General features: G+C 39.9%; 1 protein-coding gene and 1 non-coding gene across 2 annotated transcripts; one reads left to right on the top strand and one right to left on the bottom strand.

Moving 5' to 3' along the window:
• The first annotated feature begins 13,800 nt into the window (after positions 1–13,800).
• On the top strand, positions 13,801–14,902 carry LOC138894135 (secreted RxLR effector protein 161-like). Its single transcript, XM_070178815.1, has 3 exons — positions 13,801–13,860; positions 14,362–14,493; positions 14,606–14,902. The coding sequence occupies exons 1-3, from the start codon at positions 13,801–13,803 to the stop codon at positions 14,900–14,902; spliced, it is 489 nt and encodes a 162-aa protein (XP_070034916.1).
• A 1,904-nt stretch (positions 14,903–16,806) lies between these two features.
• TRNAQ-UUG (transfer RNA glutamine (anticodon UUG)) lies at positions 16,807–16,878 on the bottom strand. Its single transcript has one exon. It is a non-coding gene; the product is annotated as a tRNA-Gln (tRNA).
• Positions 16,879–26,269: the final 9,391 nt, after the last annotated feature.

The following is a 26,269-nucleotide window of genomic DNA, read 5'->3' as shown; positions in this document are numbered from 1 at the left end:
TTCTTTCAATATATTTCTTCAAAATAATAAAAACAGTTTCTCTTCTTCCCTTCTTCTCTCTCTTTCGCTAATTCCCCTCACGACATTGTTGTGTCCCAGTCTCCATTAGTGGAGATCCAGATTTATCTCAGTTGGAGCTTTACTCACATGGTATCAGAGCAGTCATGAATGATCATGTGCTACATGTGTAATTGTGCGTCGATTTCAGTAGTTTGCTCAAGTTGAACAACGAGGGACGAGAAGATCAATCACACTCATCCTCAGTTTTAATTTCGATTCAACTTACTGAAAACTATTGCTTTTTCATTTCAAGCTAAACGAAAATTATGGTTCGTGACAGGTACTTGTAAAAAGGATTCCTTTAAGAAGGAATTACATGAAGAATGGGAGACATGCAATGCAATTGTCCTCTCATGGATCATGAACACAGTATCGTAGACTTCCCACTTGTCGCGCCCCTTTTACTCGCGAAGTAGGGATTTGACACGTGACAAATCTTGTAAATGAGTTATTAAAAGAGGAGAGTCGCCACCTAATGATTTTTTAAGGTGCGTTAGGGCAACTATTTACAAATGACTCCAGTTTAACTGGTCAACGCCACCAAAGATCGGGTAAGGGCTCAAGTTACCTCAAAGAGAAGGTGTAGACACTTCTCGAGGTCCACAACTGTAGGTCTCGACCGAACTTAAATTATATGGATTAGTCTATATGATCAAGTAAGCAAAGAGAGTACAAAATCTAAGAATTGTATTACAAAGTGATCTTAAATACAGAGGTGCAACTATTTTTCGCTCTAAGGGGAGGGGGGGGGGTCCTAAGTTTTTTAGCCTAAAGGATCATCCCATGCAACATAAATAATACTTTACAACTCCCTTAGAATATGGAGTTACTCATATTATTCAGCGGGCACAGACTATCATCTCCTGCTACCCCGATTACTATGTTAAAGTTACTACCTAAAAGCATTCTAATTCAATTCTAAGTCGTACCCTATGCGTGCATTACCCGTCCCATACCTATGGTCCAGGAGACTTTGAACCTCTATTTGGATGGTTCTAGACCATTATCTAGGCAGCTCAAAATTACAAAAAACTAGGCGACAAGCAAAACATATAAAGACTCCACATAAAACAATTAAAGGCTCATATTGACCTCCACACCTAAGCAGCAAACGAACGCAAACACATATGTCAATTAGAAATTGGCAAACTCCAGAATCTTAAGCCTATAGACATGCTTTCTAGGCGACCAAAGTACGCAGGCAATTCCAGATGTAAGATATTACTTATAGACAGAATTATGCAGGTATGACAAGCTGGTTATTGAAAGTTTTAAGTTACCAATCCTATATGTGTGATGCCTAGGTGATCTACGCAGTTGGGTATAATAGAATCTGCTAGGGAGAGTCCCAGAATTATCCAGATTTTCCTAACAGTGTCGCTCAGGAACAGTGTTTAAGTAGTCTAATATTAAACAATTAACAAGCAATTATTTCATATAGGCCGGATCTCTAATAGCTGATGAATAGAACTTATTTTATTTATACTTAGTCCTATAAACAAGATTTCTAGTGAACAATGTGATACAATAGCAAACGAAGTGATCAAAATCCTATAGGTATGATTTCTAGCGATTACCTAATAGTGAATTGAAGGAAAGTTCATTGCCATTTGTTCCTATAGGCAGGTTTCTAATGCAGTTGAAAGTAGTCATGTAAATTGAAGGACTGCTCACTTCCTATAGGCATGCTGTCTATAAATACGTGTAATAACTCGGTCGGTCATTTTTAGAGTTATAGCCCCGATCCCCTATTAACTGCTTCTCCCATATCTATTTCTGCTATTGTGACTTGCCGGCAGGTTTCGTTTTGGTTTTTTTGGTGTTTTGGGATACTTAGTCCCTAAATGGAGGTTTAAGCCTTAGGATAGGAACCATAGTCGGAACTGTATGAAGACGATTCCGGAATGGAGGTCCATAGCTCATTTAGGCTTGAAATGGTGAAAGTCAAATTTTTGGAGTTTTGGGCCGGTAGTGAAATTTTTGATATCGGGGTCGGATTCTGATTCCGAAAATTGGAGTAGGTCCGTAGTGTTGAGTATGACTTGTATGAAAAATGTGAGGTCAATCAGATGTGGTTTGGTTGGTTTCGGCATTGGTTGTCAAATTTGGAAGTTTCAAGTTTCTTTAAGTTTGAATTGGTGGGTGCTTCGTGATTTTAGCATTGTTTGATGTGATTTAAGGGCTCGATTAAGTTTGTATAGTATTTTAGGACTTGTTGGTATGTTTGGTTGAGGTCCCGGGAGCTTCGGGTGTGTTTCGGATGCTCAACGGATCATTTTGGACTTTGGAAGGATAACCGATTTTTCTGGTTTTTGTTGCAGAAGTTTGTTCTTTGCGTTTGAGAAGAAGAGCTCGCGTTCACGAAGGTGTGGCCAATGGAAGCATCACGAACGCGAGGAGTAGGATGCATTTGCATAGAGGAAAAATGGAACAGCTGGGACCCCAATGATTTGTTCTACACGTTCGCAAAGGGTCTGGCAGGTGAAGCTACGCATTTGCGAGAGGACTCTACACGCGTTTGTTCTACAAAAGCTACGCGTTTGTTCTACACGCGTTCGCGAAAGAGGAATTTCGATCAGTTGATTTTTTGTTCTACGCGAACGCAAGGAGATGGCCGCGTTCGCGAAGAAGGATTACCTGGGCAATACTTAAACATTTCAAAATCGAGGATTAGCCATTTTGTTTTATCAAAACTTGAGTTTGGGAGCTCGGATTTGGACGGGATTTTGAGGGATTTTCAGAGATATCAATTGGATTTGAGCTATTCAGAGTCGTATATTCATGGAAAGAGCATTGTGACGGATTGATTTGAGCTTGGTTAGAGATCCAGGTTCATCTTACCAGCCTCATCACTAGTTGTTGTCGCTGCTGCTTATTGGAGACTTCAAGGTATATCTGCTCGCGCCCGCAGATCTTCGGAGTCCCCCTCTATCCCCCTATGTTCATTTTGCCTTCTTTCTGTAGAAATGATGTATAGAACGGTTAAGACTTCTTAGTAGCTTGTGATTACGGTATTCCGTGTTTTGGGAATTGTTTTTGTACATTTTCATAGGTGCTAATTGTATATGCCAAGTGGCATTTAGTTGCTTATTAGATATTTATTACTGTTAGTAGTTAATGTTCATGTTTTAGTTTCATTTTCGCAAAAGTGTTAGACTTACCTAGTCATAGAGACTAGGTGCCATCACGACGGTTCATGGAGGTAGAAATTGGGTCGTAACAAGTTGGTATCAGAGCTCTACGTTTATAGGAGTTGTGAGTCACAAGTCTGTACTTATCTTCGGGAGGCTATTGAACTGTTAGGAACAAACATACTTCTTTGATTTCCTTGTCGTGCGAGTTATTGGCATCAAATTCTAAAAATTCTCTATTCTATTCTTTCTCACAGATAGTGAGGACCCATACCAGAGGATATGACAACTAGGCACCTGCGCCCCCTGCTAGAGCCGCCAGAGGCAGGGGCCGGTGTAGAGTACGGCCACACGGTGCAGCCAGAGCACCCGTGCGAGCTGCGGCGGAGGAGCCCCTAGCAGTTCCAGCTGGAGGGCAGGCACCAGAGGTTGCTATTGTTGCACCAGCCCTCAAGGAGACTCTAGACCAGTTCATGAGAATGTTCAGCACCTTAGCTTAGGCTGGATTGATTCCATTAGCTCCCACCACATCTCAGGCCGGCGGAGGGGCACAAACTCCCACAGCCCATACTCCTGAGCAGAGGGTCCAGGTTGATCAGGCCCTAGAGTTTATTCCTATGCTGCCGGTAGCCCCGGTTCAGCATGAGACTAGGACAGCCGCTTCTGAGGCAGAGTAGCTCAGACTTGAGAGGTACCAGAAGTACCATCCACCTACCTTCAGTGGATTGGCTACAGATGATGCTCAGGTTTTTTTGGAGGAGTGTCATCATATTCTCCGTACTATGGGCGTAGCGGAGACGAGTGGTTTTTTTTTTACCACTTTCCAGCTTAAAGGAGCAGCCTATCAGCAGTGGCGTGCTTCTGAGTTGAGTAGTCCGGATGAGGCAGCTTCAGTTATATGGACTCAGTTCTCGGACATGTTTTTGAGAGAGTATGTCCCTCAGAGCCTCAAGGACTCATGGCGCGTGGAGTTTGAGCAGCCGTGCCAGGGTGCTATGACTGTGTCAGAGTATGCAGTCCACTTCAATGATTTGGCCCGACATGCATCGGCCTTGGTTGCCACAGTTCGAGAGAGGGTTCGACGATTTATTGAGGGACTCCACCCCAGTATCAGGATTAGTATGGTCAGGGAGCTAGAGATGGATATTCCTTACCAGCAGGTTGTGAGTATTTCTAGGAGATTGGAGGGCATGCTTGCCTGGGACCGAGAGGAGAGAGAGGCCAAGAGGTCTCGAGAGACTAGTTCTTATTCTGGAGCTCGTTCCCTAGCAGCTCGCCATAGTAGGAGTTATGTAGGTCGCCCCATTCATTCAGCTCTTCTAGCTACCAGTGGTGTTCCAGCCCCTTCTAGGCCTCAGGAGCCTTATTATACACCGCTAGTATCTAGTGTACCTCCTGCTCGGGGTACTTTTAGCGGCCAGTCCAGCAGACCTGGCTCGAGTCAGTCACAACAGCCACGCCCTCTGAGGGGTTGTTTTGAGTGTGGCGACGCCCACCATATGGTGAGGATTGCCCCAGACATAGGAGGGTTGCACCTCCACAGACTTCTCAGCCACCACATGCTCCACCGGGTCCTCATGCTATGATTCCAGCACCAGCTACTGCCCCACCTGCTCAGCCAGCTCGAGGTGGAGGTCGAGGTCACCCTAGAAGGGGAGGCCAGGCTAGGTATTATGCTCTTCCGGCCCGTACAGAGGCAATTACTTCTGACTCTATCATTACAGGTATTGTTCAAGTCTGTTATAGAGATGCGTCGGTATTATTTGTACCAGGCTCTACGAATTCATATGTGTCCTCTTATTTTGCCCCATATTTGGGCGTATCTCGGGATTCCTTGAGTTCCCCTATTTATGTGTCTCCTTCTGTGGGAGATTCTCTTGTTGTGGACCACGTGTATCAGTCGTGTTTGATTGCTCTTAGTAGTTTTGAGACCAGAGCTGACTTATTATTGCTCAGCATGGTAGATTTTGATGTTATCTTGGGCATGGACTGGTTGTCGCCCCATTATTCTATTCTTGATTGTCATGCTAAGACCGTGACGCTGGCTATGCCGGGCTTATCATGATTAGAGTGGAAAGGTACCTTAGAGTATACTGCCCGCAGAGTTATTTCATTTCTTAAGGCTTAACGAATGGTTGAAAAGGGGTGCAACGCGTATTTGGCTTATGTGAGAGATGTCAGTATTGATACCCCTATAGTTGAGTCAGTTCCAGCAGTGAAGGATTTCCCAGATGTGTTTCCAGCTGATCTTCCGGGCATGCCGCCCGATAGAGATATTGATTTTGGCATTGATTTGTTGCCGGGCACTCAGCCTATCTTTATTCCTCCATACTGTATGGCTCCTCCTGAGTTGAAGGAGTTGCTTGATAAGGGTTTCATTCGGCCCAGTGTGTCACCTTGGGGTGCTCCTGTCTTGTTTGTGAAGAAAAAGGATGGTTCTATGCATATGTGTATTGATTATCGCCAGTTGAACAAAGTCACAGTGAAGAACAGGTATCCCTTGCCTTGTAATGATGACTTATTTGATCAGCTACAGGGTGCCAAAGTATTTTCCAAGATTGACTTGCGATCAGGTTATCATCAGTTGAAGATTCGGGAGCCAGATATCCCGAAGACTGCTTTCAGGACTCGGTATGGCCTTTACGAGTTCCTTGTGATATCATTTGGATTGACCAATGCTCCAACAACCTTTATGCACTTGATGCACAGTGTGTTCCGACCCTATATTGATTCTTTCATCATCGTATTCCTTGATGATATTCTAGTGTATTCCCGGACTCGGGAGGATCATGAGCAACACCTGAGGACAGTGCTTCAGACTTTGAGAGAAAAGAAGTTGTATGCAAAATTCTCAAAATGTGAGTTCTGGTTAGATTTCATGGCATTTTTGGGTCATATTATGTCGAGTGAGGGGATCAGGGTAGATCCGAAGAAGGTGGAAGCAGTGCAGAGTTGGACCAGACCGTCCTCAGCTACAGAGTTCAGGAGTTTCCTTGGTTTGGCAGGGTATTACCGTCGGTTTGTTGAGGGATTTTCTTCTATTGCAACACCTATGACCAGGCTGACCCAGAAGGGTGCTCCGTTCAGGTGGACAGAGGAGTGTGAGGAGAGCTTTCAGAAGCTCAAGACAGCTTTGACTACAACCCCAGTATTGGTATTGCCTTCAGGTTCGGGGTCTTATACAGTTTATTGTGATGTGTCACGAGTTGGCCTTGCCGCGGTGTTGATGCAAGACCGTAGGGTGATTGCCTACGCGTCCAGATAGCTGAAGGTGCATGAAAGGAACTATCCTGTCTATGACCTTGAGCTAGCAGCTATTGTTCATGCCTTGAAGATTTGGAGGTACTATTTGTACGGCGTTCCTTGTGAGATCTACACTGATCACTGGAGTTTACAGCATCTGTTCAAGCAGGAGGATCTTAATTTGCATCAGAGGAGGTGGTTAGAGCTGCTTAAGGATTATGACATTACCATTTTGTACCATCTCGGGAAGGCCAATGTGGTGGCCGATGCTTTGAGTCGTCGAGCAGATAGTTTGGGGAGTTTAGTATATCTACCAGCAGCAAATAGGCCCATGGCATTAGATGTTCAGGCCTTAGCCAGCCAGTTTGTGAGATTGGATATTTCTGAGCCGAGTCGAGTATTGGCTTGTGTGGTCTCTTGGTCTTCTCTTTATGATCGTATCAGGGAGCGTCAGTATGATGACCCCCATTTGCTTGTCCTTATGGACACGGTACAACACGGTGATGCTAAGGAGGTCACTATTGGGGAGGATAGTGCATTGAGGATGCAAGGCAGGTTATGTGTGCCCAATGTGGACGGTTTGCGTGAGTTGATTCTCTAGGAGGCTCACAGCTCACGGTACTCCATTCATCTGAGTGCCGCGAAGATGTATCAGGACCTGAGGCAACATTATTGGTGGAGAAGGATGAAGAAGGACATAGTAGAGTATGTGGCTATATGTCTAAATTGCTAGCAGGTGAAGTATGAGCATCAACGACCGGGTGGGTTACTTCAAAAGATAGAGATTCCGGAGTGGAAATAGGAGCGGATCACTATGGACTTCATTGTTGGACTCCCACGGACTCAGCTGAAGTTTGATGCAGTTTGGGTGATTATGGACAGGCTGACCAAGTCAGCTCATTTCATTCCTGTGATGACTACCTATTGCTCCGAGCAGTTGGCTCGAATTTACATTCGTGAGATTGTCAGACTTCATGGCATACTGGTATCTATCATCTCTGATCAGGGCACGCAGTTTACATCGCGATTCTAGAGAGCCATACAATAGGAGTTGGGTACTCGAGTGGAGTTGAGCACATCTTTTCACCCTCAGACTGACGGGTAGTTCGAGCGCACTATTCAGATTCTTGAGGTTATGCTCCGTGTGTGTGTGACGGAGTTTGGAGGTACTTGGGGATCAGTTCTTGCCACTTGCAGAGTTTTCCTACAACAACAGTTATCACTCTAGCATTTAGATGGCACCGTATGAGGCTCTGTATGGTAGGATGTGTCGGTCCCCAGTGGGTTGGTTCGAGCCGGACGAGGCCAGATTATTGGGTATGGACTTGGTTCAAGATGCCTTGGAGAAGGTGAAGGTGATTCAGGATAGACTTCACACAGCCCAGTCCAGACAGAAGAGCTATGCGGACCAGAAGGTTCGCGATGTTGCATTCATGGTTGGAGAGCGGGTCCTGCTTCGAGTTTCGCCTATGAATGGCATTATGAGGTTCAGAAAGAGGGGCAAGCTGAGCCCAAGGTTTATTGGCCCCTTTGAGGTGTTGCGGTGAGTTGGGGAGGTTGCTTATGAGCTTGCCTTACCTCCCAGCCTAGCAGGAGTTTATCCGACATTTCATGTTACGATGCTTCGTAGGTATCACGGTGATCCATCTCATGTATTAGATTTCAGCTCAGTCCAGTTGGACAAGGATATATCCTATATTTAGGAGCCAATGGCTATTTTGGACAGGCAGGTTCGGAAGATGAGGTCAAAGAACATTGCATCAGTAAAGGTTCAGTAGCGGGGTCAGCCGGTCGAGGAGGCGACTTGGGAGACCGAGCAGGATATGCGCGGCCGTTATCCTCATCTTTTCACCACTTCAAGTATGTCTCTATACTCGTTCGAGGACGAACGATTGTTTTAAGGGGGGGAGGATGTAATGACCCGGCCAGTCATTTTTAGAGTTATAGCCCCGATACCCTATTAACTACTTCTCCCATATCTATTTATTTTATTATGACTTATCGGGAGGTTTTGTTTTGTTTTTTTGGAGTGTTTTGGGACACTTAGTCCCTAAATGGAGGTTTAAGCCTTAGGATTGGCACCGTAGTCGGAACTGTGTGAAAACAACTCCGGAATGGAATTCTGTCGATTCCGTTAGCTTCATAGTGTGATTTTGGGCTTAGGGACGTGTTCGGATTGTGTTTTGGAGGTCCGTAGCTCATTTAGGCTTGGAATAGCGAAAGTTGAATTTTTGGAGTTTTTGGCCGGTAGTGGAAGTTTTGATATCGGGGTCGGATTCCGATTCCGGAAGTTGGAGTAAGTCAGTAGTGTTGAATATGACTTGTGTGCAAAATTTGAGGTCAATCGGACGTTGTTTGGTTGGTTTCGGCATCGGTTATTGAATTTGAAAGTTTCAAATTTCTTTAAGTTTGAATTGGAGGGTGATTCGTGATTTTAGCATTGTTTGATGTGATTTGAGGGCTCTACTAAGTTCGTATGGTGTTTTAGGACTTGTTGGTATGTTTGGTTGAGGTCCTGGGGATCTCGGGTGTGTGTCAGATGCTCAACGGATCATTTTGGACTTTGGAAGGATAACAGATTTTTTTGGTTTTTGTTGCAGAAGTTTGTTCTTCGCATTCGCGAAGAAGAGCTCGCGTTCGCAAAGGTGTGGCCAGTGGAAGCATCGTGAACGCAAGGAGTAGGATGCATTCGCATAGAGGAAAAATGGAACAGCTGGTACCCCAAGGATTTGTTCTACGCATTCGCATAGAGGAGAACGCGCTCGCGAAGGGTCTGGTAGATGAAGCTACGTGTTCGCGAGAGGACTCTCGCATTCACGAAAGAGGAATTTCGATCAATGGATTTTTGTTCTACGCGAACGCGAGGAGATAGCCGTGTTCGCGAAGAAGGATTACCTGGGTAGTACTTAAACATTTCAAAATCGAGTGTTAGCCATTTCTTTTATCAAAACTTGAGTTTGGGAGCTCGGATTTGGACGAGATTTTGAGGGATTTTCAGAGATATCAATTTGATTTGAGCCATTCGGAGTCGGATATTCGTGGAATGAGCATTATGAGAGATTGATTTGAGCTTGGTTCATGATCTAGGTTTATCTTACCAGCCTCATCAATAGTTGGAGTCGCTGCTGCTTATTGGAGACTTCAAGGTAAATCTGCTCGCGCCCGCAGATCCTCGGAGTCCCCCTCTATCCCATTATGTTCATTTTGCCTTCTTTCTATAGAAATGATGTATAGAACGGTTAAGACTTCTTAGTAGCTTGTGACTTACGATATTCCGGGTTTTGGGAATTGTTTTTTACATTTTCAGAGGTGATAATTATATATCCCGAGTGACATTCAGTTGCTTATTAGATATTTGTTACTGTTAGTAGTTAATGTTCATACTTTAGTTTCATTTCCGCAAAAGTGTTAGGCTTACCTAATCGTAGAGACTAGGTGCCGTCACGACGGTTCACGGAGGGAGAAATTGGATGGTGACAACACGTAGCAGTAGATATAGAATTTGAACTCATGTTTAATGGTAAACAAGTAGTGTGTGTGTGTGTGTACTTTTTCTAATGGCATGATCTCTACAGTGCTCATGTGATCGAACAACACATATAACAAACATATTACCAAGTCCTATAGGCATGTTATCTACCCATTGCATGTAGATATTAAATTCTACTCATTCCTTTTTTACTAACACCCCAATTGTTTATACAAAAGGTTATTACATACCCAATAATGAGTAAAATATACAAATGTTACATAATAGTGATAAGAGGCCCATAGCAGGCCAAAATAAAATAAATATCCAGCATTGCCTGGGCCTTCAATAGATCTTACACAACATACCCATGCCTTCAACAAAGAGCCACATTCAATACACGACTCAGGGATCCATAGAGGAGTCCAGAACCAGTTTAGTCAACCATGGCACCTAAGTGTTGCATCATTTAAATCAGTCAATTCAAGTACACAACACATAAAAAGGGGAAGTAGAGTGAATATGAATAGTTTGAGATTGAGGGAGTGACTAAGGACCAAGCCCTAGTGTGCCAAAGTTCACAAGGGTCTCAATTGGACTACGAGCAGTACTCACATTAGGGAGGCCAACAATAGAACCTAGGTAGACTTGGCATTCAGCCGGCTAAGAATGAAGAGTTCAGAATATCATAAGTTGTAAGTAAGGAGAGTGGACTGAAGTTAGGGGATACACTCATATCCTAAAGTAGACATAGCTAAGTTGAGCATACAGAATAGCCAATCAAGAAGGTCATAAGACCTGTTTAGTAGAACTTCAACGTTTGGCAAAGTAGCACATCACAAACACATATTGGGAGAATTAGGGGAATGAACAAGTTTGCAAAGTTTGACAAAAAATCAGCACTAACAGGTTGAGACCTAAGAAGTCCGATTTAGGCTAAGTATACATCTTAGCATCACAAGACAAACAGGTTAATTCTCATCAGGAGGTAAGGCAGTGTTGAAACACATATTATGATAGGCCAGGTAACCTCAATAAGACATACTGGATGGGGAGGGGGTTAAACATGCTAAAGGGCATACTGATAAAGAGCAGGGTCAAAATATGTCAGATAGGCAAGTCATCAATACAAAAATTCAGAACATGAGAGGACACAGGCTTGTGCCATACAGTGGGGGTACATATTCATGCTTTTGAACTCAATCAACTAGTTGACTAAATAAGTACAAATTATGCTAGTGAGGCATATTCAAGTAACAAGATTGATAGCAAAAGACTAAATTAAACACCAGAATATGATAACAAGTATAAGGGTATCAAACAGTAATAATTTCTAACACATTGACCGGTTAGAACTTAATGGAACCAGGTTTAGGCATGCTTGAAGCTAAAGGCTAAAGAGACCTAAAGAGTTGAGGAAAGCAAACAGAATTACACACAAAAACAATCCAGAAAACATATTGAACTGACAATTTCAAAAATGTATACAAACCATAGATGCCTAGGAATGAAATTTCAAAGTATAGTGACTCACCAGTTAAGCGAAGAATAGTAAAGAATAAGTTTCCACAGAAAACCCAGAATCCCTAATGCGTCAAAGTTCCTAAGAGCTTCGATGAACTCAGGGCAGCGTTCGCACCAAGAACAAGTTAAGTAACAAGATGCTAATGGGCTTGGCTTTTAGCCGGCCAATACAGAATACCAAGCAAGAGAGAGTAGCAAAAACCTCAAAATTTTAATGAAGAAATAGATTTTCTCAAAATCTATCCCAGAAGGGAAAATAAGGGGGTTTATATAGTAGTCAAAAATCGAGCAAACATATAAGGAAACAAAATAATTTAAACAACAAACAAGGAAAAGAAACATGCAAATCAATTTGAAATCAATTTAAGAGAGAAAATCTGGTAAACCCTAAGTTTTAGGGAAAGTGTAAATCAGCAAAATACAAACAAAATCGGACTCACACAGTGTAGAATAGAATGTGTGTAGACGAAATATGGTCAAGATTTAAGAGATAGGAATCAATCGGACAGAATAAGAGAAGTAGTACTTGCTATGTTTAGGCAAGTACTAGGTGATACCATAGAGAATCAACCACTAGTAGAAATACACAAATATGGTAAGTAAATGAGAGGAGAATCCCATTAGAAGAGGGATTAGGACAGGGGTTTAGAGAGGCGGCGATTTGGGTTCTTCAGAGAGGGGGAGAGTTTTAGGGCGGCAGATTTAGAGGGAATAGGATTAGGGTTTGGGGTTGGGTGATTTAAAATGGGGGATTAAATGTGGGCCGTTGATCTTAGAGATTAACGACCAGAATTTTAAAGAGGGGTTGGGTCGGGTTGTCTAGGCGGGTTGCGAACGGTTTGGGCTGGGGTTATTGGGTTAGTGTATTGGGCTGGTTTGATCCAAAAATTTGACTCAAAATTGGGCCAGCTTTAAAAAATAGAAATTAAAAGAAAAATAATTTAAATAAATAGGTAAATAAATATATAAAAATGCTACTTATGCAAATTAATACTTTACAATAATAGGAGACTATAAAAATGTAAGATGTTATTTTGACCCTAAATGAAATATCAATTGCAATAAGAATGCAAAATGAAGGCTATTATTGCAAATTTATGCAAATAGCCTAAAAATACCATTGTAATTATATAAAAATTGGGGTAAAAATATTTCAAAAATATATTAGGAATGTAAATAATAATGTTAGGTGATTAAGTCATCACAAATAATTTAAAAGAGTGATTACTGAATTTTTATGTAAATTAATGCAAGAAAAATTAATTTTAAAACTCTGAAATTATGAAAAATTATAAGAAATGCTTGTGTAAATCCTGTAAATTAATAATAATGCAAAAATAATATTTTAAAAGTATGCATATTATTTGAAAAATATATGAGGGCAAAATTGGGTATCAACACCACTGTCTTCTTGTGTACATAATTAATAGACTATTGTGTACATAATTAATAGACTTCCCACTGTCTTCTTGAATGGGAAGACACCATATAAGCTGTTGTATCATAAACAACCTTTCCTTTCCCACTTGAGACTGTTTGGGTGCTTGTGTTATGCCCCTACTTTGGTGCATGAGAATAAGTTTTCAACTAGAGCAAAGCCAACAGTACATCTGGGATGCTCAAAACCTCAAAAAAGATATAAATTGATGGATCTTTCCACTAATCAATTTTTTGTATGTAGGATATTGTATTTAAAGGGCACTTATTTTCTTTTGCTTAGCCCTCATCATGACAGCCTTCCATGGTCCATGATAAGGGGAGTGTGCAGGTTGATCATGAACCATTTTAAGTTGATCATGTACTATTTCAAAAAATTGATGAACCACTGCAAGAAGAAGCTCAACCAGCATTTGCATCTCAAACACCTAAAATTGTTGTCTTACCAAAACTAAAATCAGATTCTAGTGGTGAGAGGGGACCTGTTGAAGGAGAAACAAAATCAGTGACAGAGTGTAGAAGATGCAGAAGAAGCTGAATCAGTAGAGCTCTTACAGAATGCAGACATAATACCAAATATGGGCCTTGATTTCAGCAATATAGAACCAAAGGAGATCTGAAGAAGCACCAATGAGCCTCTATGGTTGAAAGGTTATGTCACAATGAAAAAGGCACTTGGTATGATATTATATCCTCTGTCCGATCATTTTTCATATATCAGGCTATTCGCAAAGTGTCAGAGCTTTGTGGCAAAGATCTTTTTACTTAAAAAATCACAGAGTTTTGCAGAAGCTTCCAAAGACAAAAGATGGATTGAAGCAATGCAGCTAGAGATCAAGGCTCTAGAGGACAATAAAACATGGAAAATAGTGGATCTACCTAAAGAAAAGAAAACCATTAGATCAAAATAGATGTACAAAATAAAATTCAAAGACAATGGAGAAGTTGAAAGATTTAAGGATAGACTATTGGCAAAGAGATACAGTCAGAAAGAGGGTCTGTACTATCATGAGACCTTCTCACTAGTTGCCAAAATAGTAACTGTGAGGTCAGTCATTGCAGTGGCAGCCTCCAAAGGTTGGAACATGTACCAAATAAATGTGTACAATACATTCCTTTAAGGAGACATATATAAGGAGGTGTATATGGAAATGTCTCAAGGGTTTATAAGACTAGGGAGACAAAAGTGTACAAAATAGTGAAGTCTCTATATGGTTTGAAGTAGGCTTCAAGACAGTGGAACATCAAACTCACTGAAGCACTACCTGAGGCAAGCTATGTTTAAAGTCTATATGACTACTCATTGTTCACAAAGAAGAGAGGGGCAGAGTTTGTGGTTGTTCTACTATATATATATGGCTTGCTTATCACATGGAACAATAGGAATTCATTCAGGAGATACAAATTATTTTGAACCAGAAATTCAAAATAAAGGATCTTGGAGAGTTGAGAAAGTATGAGGGAGTGAGATCCTATCAAGGGATCTTGCTAAAACAGGGAATGTATGTACTTCAACTAATATCTGATTTAAGATTGGGAACAACAAAACCTGTTGCCACTCCTATAGACATAAATAAAAAATTCACTTTAGTAGAATTTGATGAGCATGTTGGAGTAGCAAGAGATGAGGTGCTAACAAATATTTCAGCGTACCAAATATTGATTGGTAGGCTGATATACTTAACAATTATCAGATTTGGCATCATATTTGTTGTGCAGACATTTGAGTCAATTCATGCAGTTACCTAAACAGTCTCACAGTAAGAGCGATAAGTACATCAATCAAAGCCCAAGAATGTGGATCTTGATGAGCAGTAAAAGCACATACAGTTTGGTTTGTTATTGTGATGCAGATTGTGCAGCATGTCATAATACTAGAAGATCAGTGACTGATTTTTTTGTAAAATTTGGGGAATCATTAGTCTATGAAAAGTCAAAAAAGCAACTGACAGTCTCAAGAAGTTATGCAGAAGTGGAGTATAAAAGTTTAGCCGCAACAACTGCAGAAATTATACGGTTGTTGGCGATGTTTACATAGCTTAATATCCATGTTAGGCAGCCAGTGGATGTTATGTGTGATATTAAAGATGCATTACAAATTGAAGCTAATTCCATTTTACATGAAAGAACCAAACACATAGAGATAGATTGTTACGTTGTTAGGAAAAAAATAAAGGAAGGCTTATCTGTTTTTTACTTTTGATGAATGCAAAATTATAATTTAATAGAATAATATTGCATTATTTAAATTTTCAGTAAACTACAAAATGAGAAAACTAATCAAATATTACAGTAGAAAAGAATGTACGAAAACAGGGGAATAAAGATAATTTTATGATATTTATATTTTAATTAATTTAAAAATAAAAGCTAAATAAATAACACTCAAAAGAATTAGTGATAAATTTAGACAATTGAAGAATTTTGAATTGTATAACATAAGTTTAAAAAAAAAAAAATATTTCTAGAGTAAGAAAATATATATCTATATTATATTAAAAGAGAAGTAGTATCGAAATATTAAGCCAATTGCCAAGTTAATAAAAAGTCACATTAGTAAATGTATAGTACTAAATACTTGCTAATTTAATAAAGAATATATAAAGAACAAACAATTTATTTGATTACTATATGATGTGTATCCTTTGATTTTGTATAGATTTTGTTATATTTGTGGACACTACATTAAATAATAAAATAATAACTAATATTTATTAAAATAATATGATATATTAGATCATAATTTTATAAGATTAATATTCTGTCAAATTATCCGCGTATCGCACGGGTTTTAACACTAGTTCCTTGAGAATAAAAGGTCAAACTATGATCTAAAAACGTCATATCTTTAACGCGAATGGGCAAAAAACTTTTAAAAATCCATTGAAACCCATTTTATGACTCAATGATACCTAGAAAGCAGTAATGCATTTCTTTTTCTGAGTTATACAATTTTTACTTTTCTATAAATGTATATTATGAAGTGTCAACTCTGTAGGTATCAATTCGAACTTAGATAAATGTCATGACATGTATCACGACGCCAAAATTGCCTCAAGTATGTTCTGACAAATTAAGTTTAATTCAAAGTGTTTTTAATCAAAGAAATGACTCATAAGATAAGTATTGAAGGAACTAATCTTATGACTTGAAGTCGAATTTAAAATTATGTACAAGGTCGAGTTATCAGATAAATGCAAACATTTTATCAAGATCTTTGCGAGTTCTTATTTATGAATACATATTTTGTAGCCTTGTTTAGAAATTTTCAAGAGCTATACACCCAACATATTTGAGTATATTAGGTAGTTTACCAACTTATTTATTCGGTGTATGAGTTGACCAAATATGCAAAGGTGTCCCAGAAAAATTAGAATAGTATTAAACAACGCAGTTGCACTAAATAACTGGAAGTATTATAACAGATATTAATGCGTGATGCCAACTGCCAACTGCCAACAACCATGGTCAAGCGCTAACTATACAATTGTGTTTTACTTATTCGTTGTCCTTTTTTTTTTTAAAAAAAAAAAATATAGTCATCCATAAGTTTTATAAGATAGTAATATTAGAAAACAATTCAAGTAATAAAAAATCACATAGTAAAGATCGACAAACATTAGGAGTTGCTTGCAAGTTCGATTACGACAGCTTAGACATTAGAAGAATTAACCCAAATCAGCTATTCATAGTTATTCCTGTAACTATGAATAATTAATGTATAATTTATGTATAACGACTAGAAAAAATAAATATTAAATCAGCTATTTGTGTAACAATCCAAATAACAATAAGAGGAATTTACAAAGAACAATGACATTCCATCTCCAGTCTTGGGCCATAGCTTAACATGGGCCAGGGCTTATCTATAATCGTTTCAAGGACTCAAGATTACTTTGTGAGTGAGAGGTAAAAAGATACAAAAGAATACTAATACAAAAAAGGTCCTACCGGGAGTAAAACCCAGGTCGCTGGATTCAAAGTCCAGAGTGCTAACCACTACACCATAGAACCTAAGGCGTAAGCTTGTCCCAGACTTACCACTGTTAATGTAGACAAAGGTGAAAGACCTGTTAAAAAAATAAGAGGTTATATCGTTCCTTCCTAATGGAATTAAGAAAGAACTTACTAGTAACATTTGATTTGTGAAATACTTTATAAGAGAAGTGAGTATAGGGCAACAAGAGCTATGTGCCCCATATTGTCACAATACAAATTCCACCTAATTATGATGGAACCTAACCCAAGTGTTAGGTAAGCCAAACATAGAGCAAGGTAACTCAAGTGAAAGATCAATAACAACAAGAATGAGAATAACTGGATCCTATACAACTTCCCAAGGACCGGTAGCACAAGTCATGAGCCACTATGATTTAGATTAACAAAACCAATATGAAGAATAAGTATAATATCTGTTTGAAATATATATAAACAGAATTGAAGTCCTAAACTACCATGAACAAGAGGTACCTTGAATCTGGAACATCTTCAATGCAAGGCTTTGTCTTCCACAACTACGCAGCTCCAAGATCTGCACACAAGATGCAGAAGTGTAGTATGAGTACAACCGACCCCATGTACTCAGTAAGTATCTTAACTAATCTCGGTGAATTAGTGACGAGGTTTCAAGTTAAAAGATACTCACTTATTTTTTTTACCTGTGCAGATAATAAGCAGAAAGAGCAATACGAGATAGAAAAACGAATAACCACATAATAGATGAAATAAAAATATAAATGACAGAGGGTCCCAGAATATCATCATTTCACAATTTCACAATACGATACGGTAACAGAAACCAACAGCCAAAATATTACTACAATATAACCTCTTCATTGTGGCGCGCAATCCGATCCACACACACACAAATACACAAACATAGACACACACACACACACACCACAAAAATACACACACACACACACACACACACACACATATATATATATATATATATATATATATATATAATACCATTGCGGCGTGCAATCCGATCCACATATACATAATACTATTACGGCTGTTACAACCCAAAACTAACCGTTGACCGTAATGGCGGCTAATACTAACGTTAGGCAAGCCAACCATTTAATCAACACATCAATAGTTAATCCAAAATGCATTTCGAATCATTTAAATAAATAAAGAGTGAAAATCGTTCGTTTTTATAGAAAAGGTAGATGTTATTATTTTAAATGTACGAATGAGGCCAAAATATAAACTAGGAAAATCATACTGCAATACAACCAAGAGCAAGATCTAAATCCCCAAAATCCGGTGTCACAAGTGCATGATTATCTACTAGGAAGTATAATACTAATACAACATATGTCTAGAATATAAAATAGACAAGATATAATAAGTGAATAAGATGGGAACTCCGTGTGTTGCAGATCGTAACATAGAATGCAGCTACCACAAAGTCTCCTCAGCAGCTGCGCCTCTACGCCAAGATGACCACCAAATGTACCGGTCTCAATACCTGCACAATCCGTGCAGAAGTATAGTATGAGTACGTAAATCAATACGTGCCCACTAAATATCTAGCCTAACCCCAAAGAAGTAGTGATAGGGGTCGACATCGACACTTACTAGTGCTCCAATAAATCAAGTATAATAAAAGTAGACAGGTACGAAACATGACAAGTAAAACAAAAGAATAAATACGAAGCCCTTAATAACCAGATACTACCTCGAATGGAATTCATAATGGTCAACACCAGATAAAATGTCACATCTCAAGTCAGGAAAACTCATAGGTACACTGACTCTTTATCAAATATCACGCACGATTCTGCATAGCCGAATGACCCGATCCCATACGAGTGTTTCATAGAATTGCCTAGACGAACAACCCGATCCCATAAGAGTGTGTTACATAGTCCTGCAGAGGCGAACGATCCATCCCATAAGAATGTGTTACATACTCCTGCCAAGGCGAACAACTCAATCCCATTAGACTGTATTACATAATCCTGCCGAGGCGAACGACCCAATCCTATAAGAGTGTGTTACATAATTCTGCCGAGACAAACGACCCGATCCTATAAAAGTATTGCACGATACTACCGAGGCGAACGACCTGATCCCATACGAGTATTGCTGAGGTATTCAGCCCGATCCCATTAGAATATGAAACTTTGACGGGTCACTGGACCCACTCACGATTATACATGTGATTTATAAAATTCAAGAATATTTTCGGACGAATACGCACAACCCACTTCGTAAGGGAAGTACAACTTCCAGTATCTAAAATAGAAAGTTCGACACTCTACGCAAGTCTAGTCTCAGGCTAAAATATAAATCAAAGCATATAAACAGACAAGGATAACTCAAGTAGTACAATTTAAGCATGGTGTGAGTCTAAGTCTACCTGAACATGATTAATAATCTGGCATACGCACAGACACTCATCACCTCATATATGCGTAGCTCTCATAACATGTAGCACATAACAAATATAGCACCTATGAGGTAAATTCCTCCTCACAAGGTTAGACAAGAGATTTACTTCGCTCCAAACTCCAATAAGCGACATTCCGGATCATGATCAAACTTCACACACAAGTTCCAATCAATAAAGAGAACCTATCCAAGATCCCAAAATACCACCCGGAGACCGATAACACCGAAATCCACTCTAAGTCAAACTTAGAAAATTTCAAAATGTAACGACCCAACCGTCATTTTGAGCATTTTAGCCTTGTTCCCAAATTTATTGCCTCCTCTATGTTCAATTGTAGTTATATGACTTATCAGGGTAGTTTGGTTTGGTTTCAGGTGAGTTTCGGAGTGAATTGGGACACTTAGTCCCAAGGTTAAAAGTTTAAATTGGAAGAGTTGACCGGAGTTTGACTTTTGAGTAGACGACTCCAGAATAGAGTTTCTATAGTTATGATAGCTTTGTATGGTTATTTTGAACTTAGGCGTATGCCCGGATGTTGATTTGGAGGTTCATAGGTTGATTCGGTGCTTTCTGGCGAAAGTTAGAAGTTGATAGGTTTGACCGATGGTTGATTTTATTGATATCGGGCTCGGATTGTAATTTCGGGAGTTCGTATAGGTCACATTGATTTAATAGGATTGAATTGGGCATAGATTTGATGTTTTTTGATGTGATTTAGGGCCTCGAGTAGGTTCGTGTTGTGTTTTGGGTCTTGATGGTATGTTCGGACGGGGTCCCTGGGGCCCCGAGTGTGATTCGAATTGAATTCGAATTCATTTCGGACTTAGGAAAATTGCTGAAGAAAATTTGAGTTCTGGTGTCATCGCACCTGCGGTGCGATTGGCCGCAGGTGTGCCTTGAGATCTTAGAAGCGAAGGGGGGTTGGCCAGGGGAAAGTCGCGGGTGCGGACACCTGAGCGCAGGTGCGCACGCGCAGAAGCAGTGACTGGTCTGCAGAAGCGGAATTTGGGTGAGCATTAAGGGACCACAGGTACGGTTGATGACCGCAGAAGCGAACGCGCAAATGCGCCCTTGGGTCCGCAATAGCGGGACCGCAGATGCGCCTTGTGGTTAGCAGAAGCAAAAGTTACTGAGTCCTTAGTGAAGCCGCATCTGCGATGTATAGTCCGCAAATGCGGAGTCGCAGATGCGACAGTGAAGCCGCAGGTGCAAAATGTCTGGGCAGAAAAAGGATTGAATCGAGGGTTTATTTCATTTTCCACACTTTGAGTTAGAGAGCTCGGTTTTGGGCGATTTTGGAGAGAATTTTCAAGGATAGGATCGGGGTAAGTGTTTTTGACTCAGATTTACTTATTATTCATGATTCCAACATTATTTTTATCATTTAATTAGTGATTTGAGTTGGAGAAATTGAGGGATTTTGTAAAAACTTCCCAAAATCACAAATTGAAGATTTGAAGGTCGATTTGAGGTGGGAATTGGATGACTTTGGTATGGTTGGACTCGTATCGGAATGTGTGTTCGAATTTTGTAAATTTGGTCGAATTCCGAGGTTCGAGCCCGGGGTTGACTTTTTGAATTGACTTTAAAGATTGAAACTTTATTATCAGGAATCGCTTCCTATGGTTTGTATTTATGTTATTAAGTTATTTTGGCTAGATTCGAGCCGTCCTAGTGCTGTCATGATTATTCTTGGTCCAGAGGTCAAGCGAAGCGACCTCTGGACATTGAGGCTCTTATCCTGTCATGCCCCGACTTCGGGGAGTGCGAACGGCGCTCAATCGAGATACCCCGATCAAGCAAGCCTACTTGATGCCTTCTACCCAATCTTACCCAATAACAAGAGATAAACATGAGAAGAGTCAAGTGCTTCATATTCTTTTCCATTACTCAAAGGATATTCATTTTCAAAACATCACAAATTCATATTTGTGAGAGAAAACATGTTTGCCAATATACCAACACTTTTAATTCATTTCCCAACATTGAACACCACCTACAACATGTCTACAGAGCCTCTAAGTACAACATAAGAGTAGTATGAAAGTACCGGCGACAAGGCATCGGCTATACCTCAAAACATAAAGTATAATGTCTAGTGACATAAGTCCCGGGGACAGAGTAGGGCTCACCAAAACCTGCTGAATAGAGAGTAACTTCTAATGAAGACCAAAGTTGCCCGCTGACGAACCACCTGCATCCATTGAAGATGCAGCGCCCCCGACAAAAGGAACATTAGTACATATGGAATAGTACTAGTATGTGAAGCTAAATGTCCTCTTTCGAAATAAAATACCAATATAAGAAGGGAATAATTATGAAATCAGCAAGTAACGATCGATGATACCCAAATGCAAAGTTAAAACATAACAATTTTCAAAATACGAATGTAATAATATTTTTGGTTGGGAGATCATTAGCACCGATATACCACCGTATTTTTAGCACGGAGTCCGATCCCGGCCCGATTGGCTAAGCCGTCTCTCAATGAAAAATGTGGATTGACATGTGATGCGAAAGAAAGAAAGGTGTTACCAAGAGTAGGAACCACCATGCGCACAACATGGCATCCGATCATCACCCGACCAGCTAGGTCATCTCCCCACATATGCCATATGAGTCGACATCAAATACAGGGATACCAACAATCTCATCCCAATCAAGAGGAATAATCTCAACACATCAATCTCATCCCAAATAAGGGGAATAATCTCAATCAACTCCTACACCGACACGTGTAGTTTCGGGTGTGGGCCTTACGACCCACCCTTCCTCGGTTCGCTAATGATACTCCCATAAATATTTTGTTTGCACACAAGGGAAACATAAGTACAAATATATTCACCTCATAACCTTTAACACTATAGAGCTTCATTAGTACTTTCAACCATTCACACCATCATTATTTTCTTGACTCTATTGGCCATATGTATGATTTTTCATTCATGGCACGCTGGCCGTATTTCATATTCCACACTTTTATTTCTTTACTTTCAAGGATCTTCATTATAACATCAACATATAGAATATTCCAGAAATTACAACTTTAGGTTCATTAGTAATGAAGGTTTTAAACACAATAGATTCATTTCCAAAGAATGAAGCAAAATGACTAGCAATTGAAGCACAAGTCAAAATCATAAACGAGTGATACACCACTTATTCTTGAAATACTTTTTCCCAAAAGGGTAATACACAATTTCAACTCATTAGTATGTAAGAACTCAAATCACATTGGAAATATTTATAAAGGAGAGCATGGTGATTTACGATTGAAACACGAATTCAACTCAAATGTACTAGTTACAACAACCATGGCCACATTTTATATCTCACTCTCATTTCTTTCACTTCCAAACATTATAATAGGTTATCAACAATTAAGGGAATTTGGAATCAATACCTCAAACATGTATATAAGCAATATGAGTCTTAAGCACAATGGGTTTTCTTTCCAAGTTAAGCATAATAGACTTTCATTTGAAATACTAGTTGAAGTGATAACGTTTTAATTCATCACCCTTACTTGAACTCATTTTCGAAAGAGATCATGATAAGATATGAGAAATTGGAAAACATTTTGAGTACATATATCTTTCAACACAACACCTGTTTAGATTAATCAAATTTATTAGGAACAACCCATAACATGGGATTTAGGAACTTGGGTCAACCGTACTTGAAGCTTACATGATCATCATGGAATTCGACTCTAGAGAGAAGTTTAGTCAACATACCTTGATTGAGCTTTCTTTAAGTTACTATAATGTCCCAACACCTCTAGCAATATCAATCTATAAGAAGATAGCGAAAATCGGATAGTAATTAGAAGGATTCTCATAGTGTAACTCTCTTAGGAATTTTGTCAAACACTTATTATGCAAAAATCGACTACAAACCTCTACAATGGTAATCCCTTCCTCCCTCAACCAATTTCAACACGAAACTACCCAAAATAGTTCAATAACCCCACAGACTACCACCTAATATCACATGCATGGCCTATCTCCAACTCCACTATCTACTTAGACACTAAACAAACTTGCATGTATGATGCAGGACAAGAACTTACCCGGATAGATGGTGGTCTAGTAAGTGGCTTCCATGATTCTTGAAGATTGGTGAAAGAATGGGTGATTATAATACTAGATATTCCCCTTATCTCTCTAAAATACTCTTACTTCTCTCTAAAAGCATCAGACATTCATTTCAAAATGAGCCCCAAAGGTTATTTATCAGAATGGGGTCGGGTTATAAAAATAGAAAAATGGACCCTCCGAACTCAAGTCTGTGGTCGCACAATGGATCACAAAACAGATATGTGGCCCGCAAAATGGACCGCGAAAGTGATGCCAAAAACTAGGCTGGTTTGGACAGGTCTGCGATCCGCAGACCACTTTTGCGGCCGCGAAATGGACCGCAGAATCACCCTTCGAAATTCTTCATGCTAAATCTGCAATGGAAGTTCGGACCGCGAAACAGGTATGCGATCACATAATGGACCGCAGAACAACCTTCAAAATTCAACAAATTTTTTGCTCAACTCTGCTATGGGTATGTGGCCCACAGAATGAATCCGCAGTCGTGAATCTGACTGCATAATTAGCCCTTCAGCAAAACTTTTCCTCCAATACCTCGATGCATTCTTCAACCCAAAAAGTCCGAACCTACCTCCGTACACATTACTCTACCTCGGCTCTAGAAAACTTGAATTCCTTGGCAAAAGTTTACTGGGCCTTACATATCCGCCAGTTCTTGCCTTTGACGATCAACTTCCCCATCTTACTTTCACCACCCCTCCATCACTCAGCACTACCAGTTTGATTTCTGTTGAACCCTAAATCATTTTAATGCCACTATAAATAGGAGCTTTAATGCTCTCACCTAACAACACAAGATACACACAAAATCACCTAACAAATAGAAATATCAATTATAAGTCCTGAGTAGTAAAATCAAGCAAGAGTTTTCTAACTAACTTCTGATTTCTTTTCGATTATGAGCTCTACACTGGTCGGAGTTTGAGTCTTTGCTTCTTAACGGCTGAGAAAGACTCTCTTTTGGTTTGCTGCCCAAAAGAAGGTCAGTGAACCTCGACCTTTTCTTTTCTTTTAATCATTTATTTGAAAGCATGTCTGTTCTATTGTCTCTTATTAATTAACTCTGTCTCTAATATATTATGCTTGATTATCTCTATATTTTTTTCATTAATACATAACTGGTCACTAAACTCTAGAGTTATAAACTTCTTAATATTCTGAAATCAAAATCATGTACTAATTAGTTATTATGGTAATCTTAATGAGCATGTCTTTGAATAACTTATATATTGTTAAGCTTCTGAGAATAACAAAGGAACTTTCAAATGATCTCATATAGTTGTCTTACTCTTCTGGTGTTCTGCTGTGGCTCTCATGTGTGCCATATTAGTTTGCCTTAGTGTTACTGGTATGATTCGCTTGATAATTAGCCTACATGGATATGAACACCTAAGGTTAAGTATAGAGATGCCACTTTTATTTAAGTATAGCAGTTTATAATGCTTGAGTTGTTTTCTTCCTTGCAAGCAGCTAGCAAAGCAATTCAATCTGATTCGATAGGCAGCAGAAAGAAGAAGAAAGAAGAGGTATCAACAATCGTTCCCTATTACCAGTCCAATTTACCCCATGGAAACAACTTTTACTCTCCGAACATCCATCCTCCACACCCATCTACTTATGCTCCAGTATACAACACATAACTATACTATAATCCCCAAACTCAATATAACCCACCTTGTGCCCATATAAATCAAAATACAACATGACCATACACTCCAGTTCAGTCCACCACCCATCAAATTCGACCCACCTATCCACCCCGACCTTGCCCAAATTTCGAAGAAAGAGGTCCCAGAAACTACACCCCAATTGCTGAACCTTTGTCTCAATTGTTTGAAAGATTGAGGAGAGCTGGCTTGATACATCCGATAGAAGGGAGGATTCCTGAGCATTCTTCAAAATACTTTGATGCGACCAAATAGTGTGTCTACCATTCAGGTGTACTGGGACATGATACCGAGGATTGCTTTAGACTGAACAATGAAATTGAGTCGCTGATCAAAAGTGGATCCATTCAGTGGGCCCCAACTTTTCAAATGTGAACCGTAAACCACTGCCAAACCACCGAAATCAAGGAGCTAATATGATCACCCTGGACGAAGAGTATGACTTGAAAAAGACTATCATCACAATAGGAAACACTGAGGCTGCAAGGGTTCCACCCCAAAGAACTCCGATGATCACCGTACAATTAAAACCTCCGTTGATTGTCCAGACATACTAGCAATAGTCCACTGCCGTTATTAGGAATGAGGAGGATCGGGAATACAAGACAACCCCATGGACATATCAGCAGAAAGGGAAAGGCAAGATGACAGATTCCGCATCGGCTAATGGAATGACCAGGTCAGGGAGGTGTTACGCTCCGGAGGAGGTAAACCGAGGAAATCCATGAAGGGAACATATTCAAAGTAGAAATATAACAGATGCTGAGGCTAGAGAATTTTGGAAGACGATGTCCACTAAAGAATACTCCGTGCAGGAGATAGTAAAGAAAACCCATGCACATATATCGATCATGGACCTACTAATGAGTTCTGACAGTCATAAAGACGCCTTGATGAAGGTGTTAAGTGGAGTGAGTGTGCCGAGCAATACTACCAGCGAGGCAATGACAACGACCATCAGGAAGATGGTCGGGGAGAACATGATTACCTTCCGAAGAGATGAACTTCTAGTAGAGGGCATGGGTCACAACAGGGCCTTACACATTACCGTCAAGTGCGGGGATAAAGTGGTGTCTCGAGTACTTTTTGATGAAGGATCTGGAGTCAATATCTTCCCTCTCTCTACTCTACGAGAGTTGGGTATTCATCTGAGAAAAGTGAAAGAAATCCATGTGAGGGTGAGAGCTTTCGACGGGTTGCAGAAAGGCATCAGTGGGGAAATCTACTTA

Source organism: Nicotiana tomentosiformis, chromosome 6 (assembly GCF_000390325.3).
Source record: "Nicotiana tomentosiformis chromosome 6, ASM39032v3, whole genome shotgun sequence".
NCBI classification, from domain to species: Eukaryota; Viridiplantae; Streptophyta; class Magnoliopsida; order Solanales; family Solanaceae; genus Nicotiana; species Nicotiana tomentosiformis.
Note: the sequence above shows the minus strand (reverse complement) of the source record. Positions and strands in the feature narration are given on the sequence as shown.

What these genes read in the sequence shown, in the direction of transcription:
- LOC138894135 (XM_070178815.1), top strand. Translation starts at nt 13,801, where the DNA reads ATGGAGAAGTTGAAAGATTTAAGGATAGACTATTGGCAAAGAGATACA. An exon ending in GAGATACAGTCAGAAAGAGG is followed by an intron (nt 13,861 to 14,361) that starts GTCTGTACTATC and finishes TTGCTAAAACAG; the next exon opens with GGAATGTATGTACTTCAACT. An exon ending in TTGGAGTAGCAAGAGATGAG is followed by an intron (nt 14,494 to 14,605) that starts GTGCTAACAAAT and finishes CAATTCATGCAG; the next exon opens with TTACCTAAACAGTCTCACAG.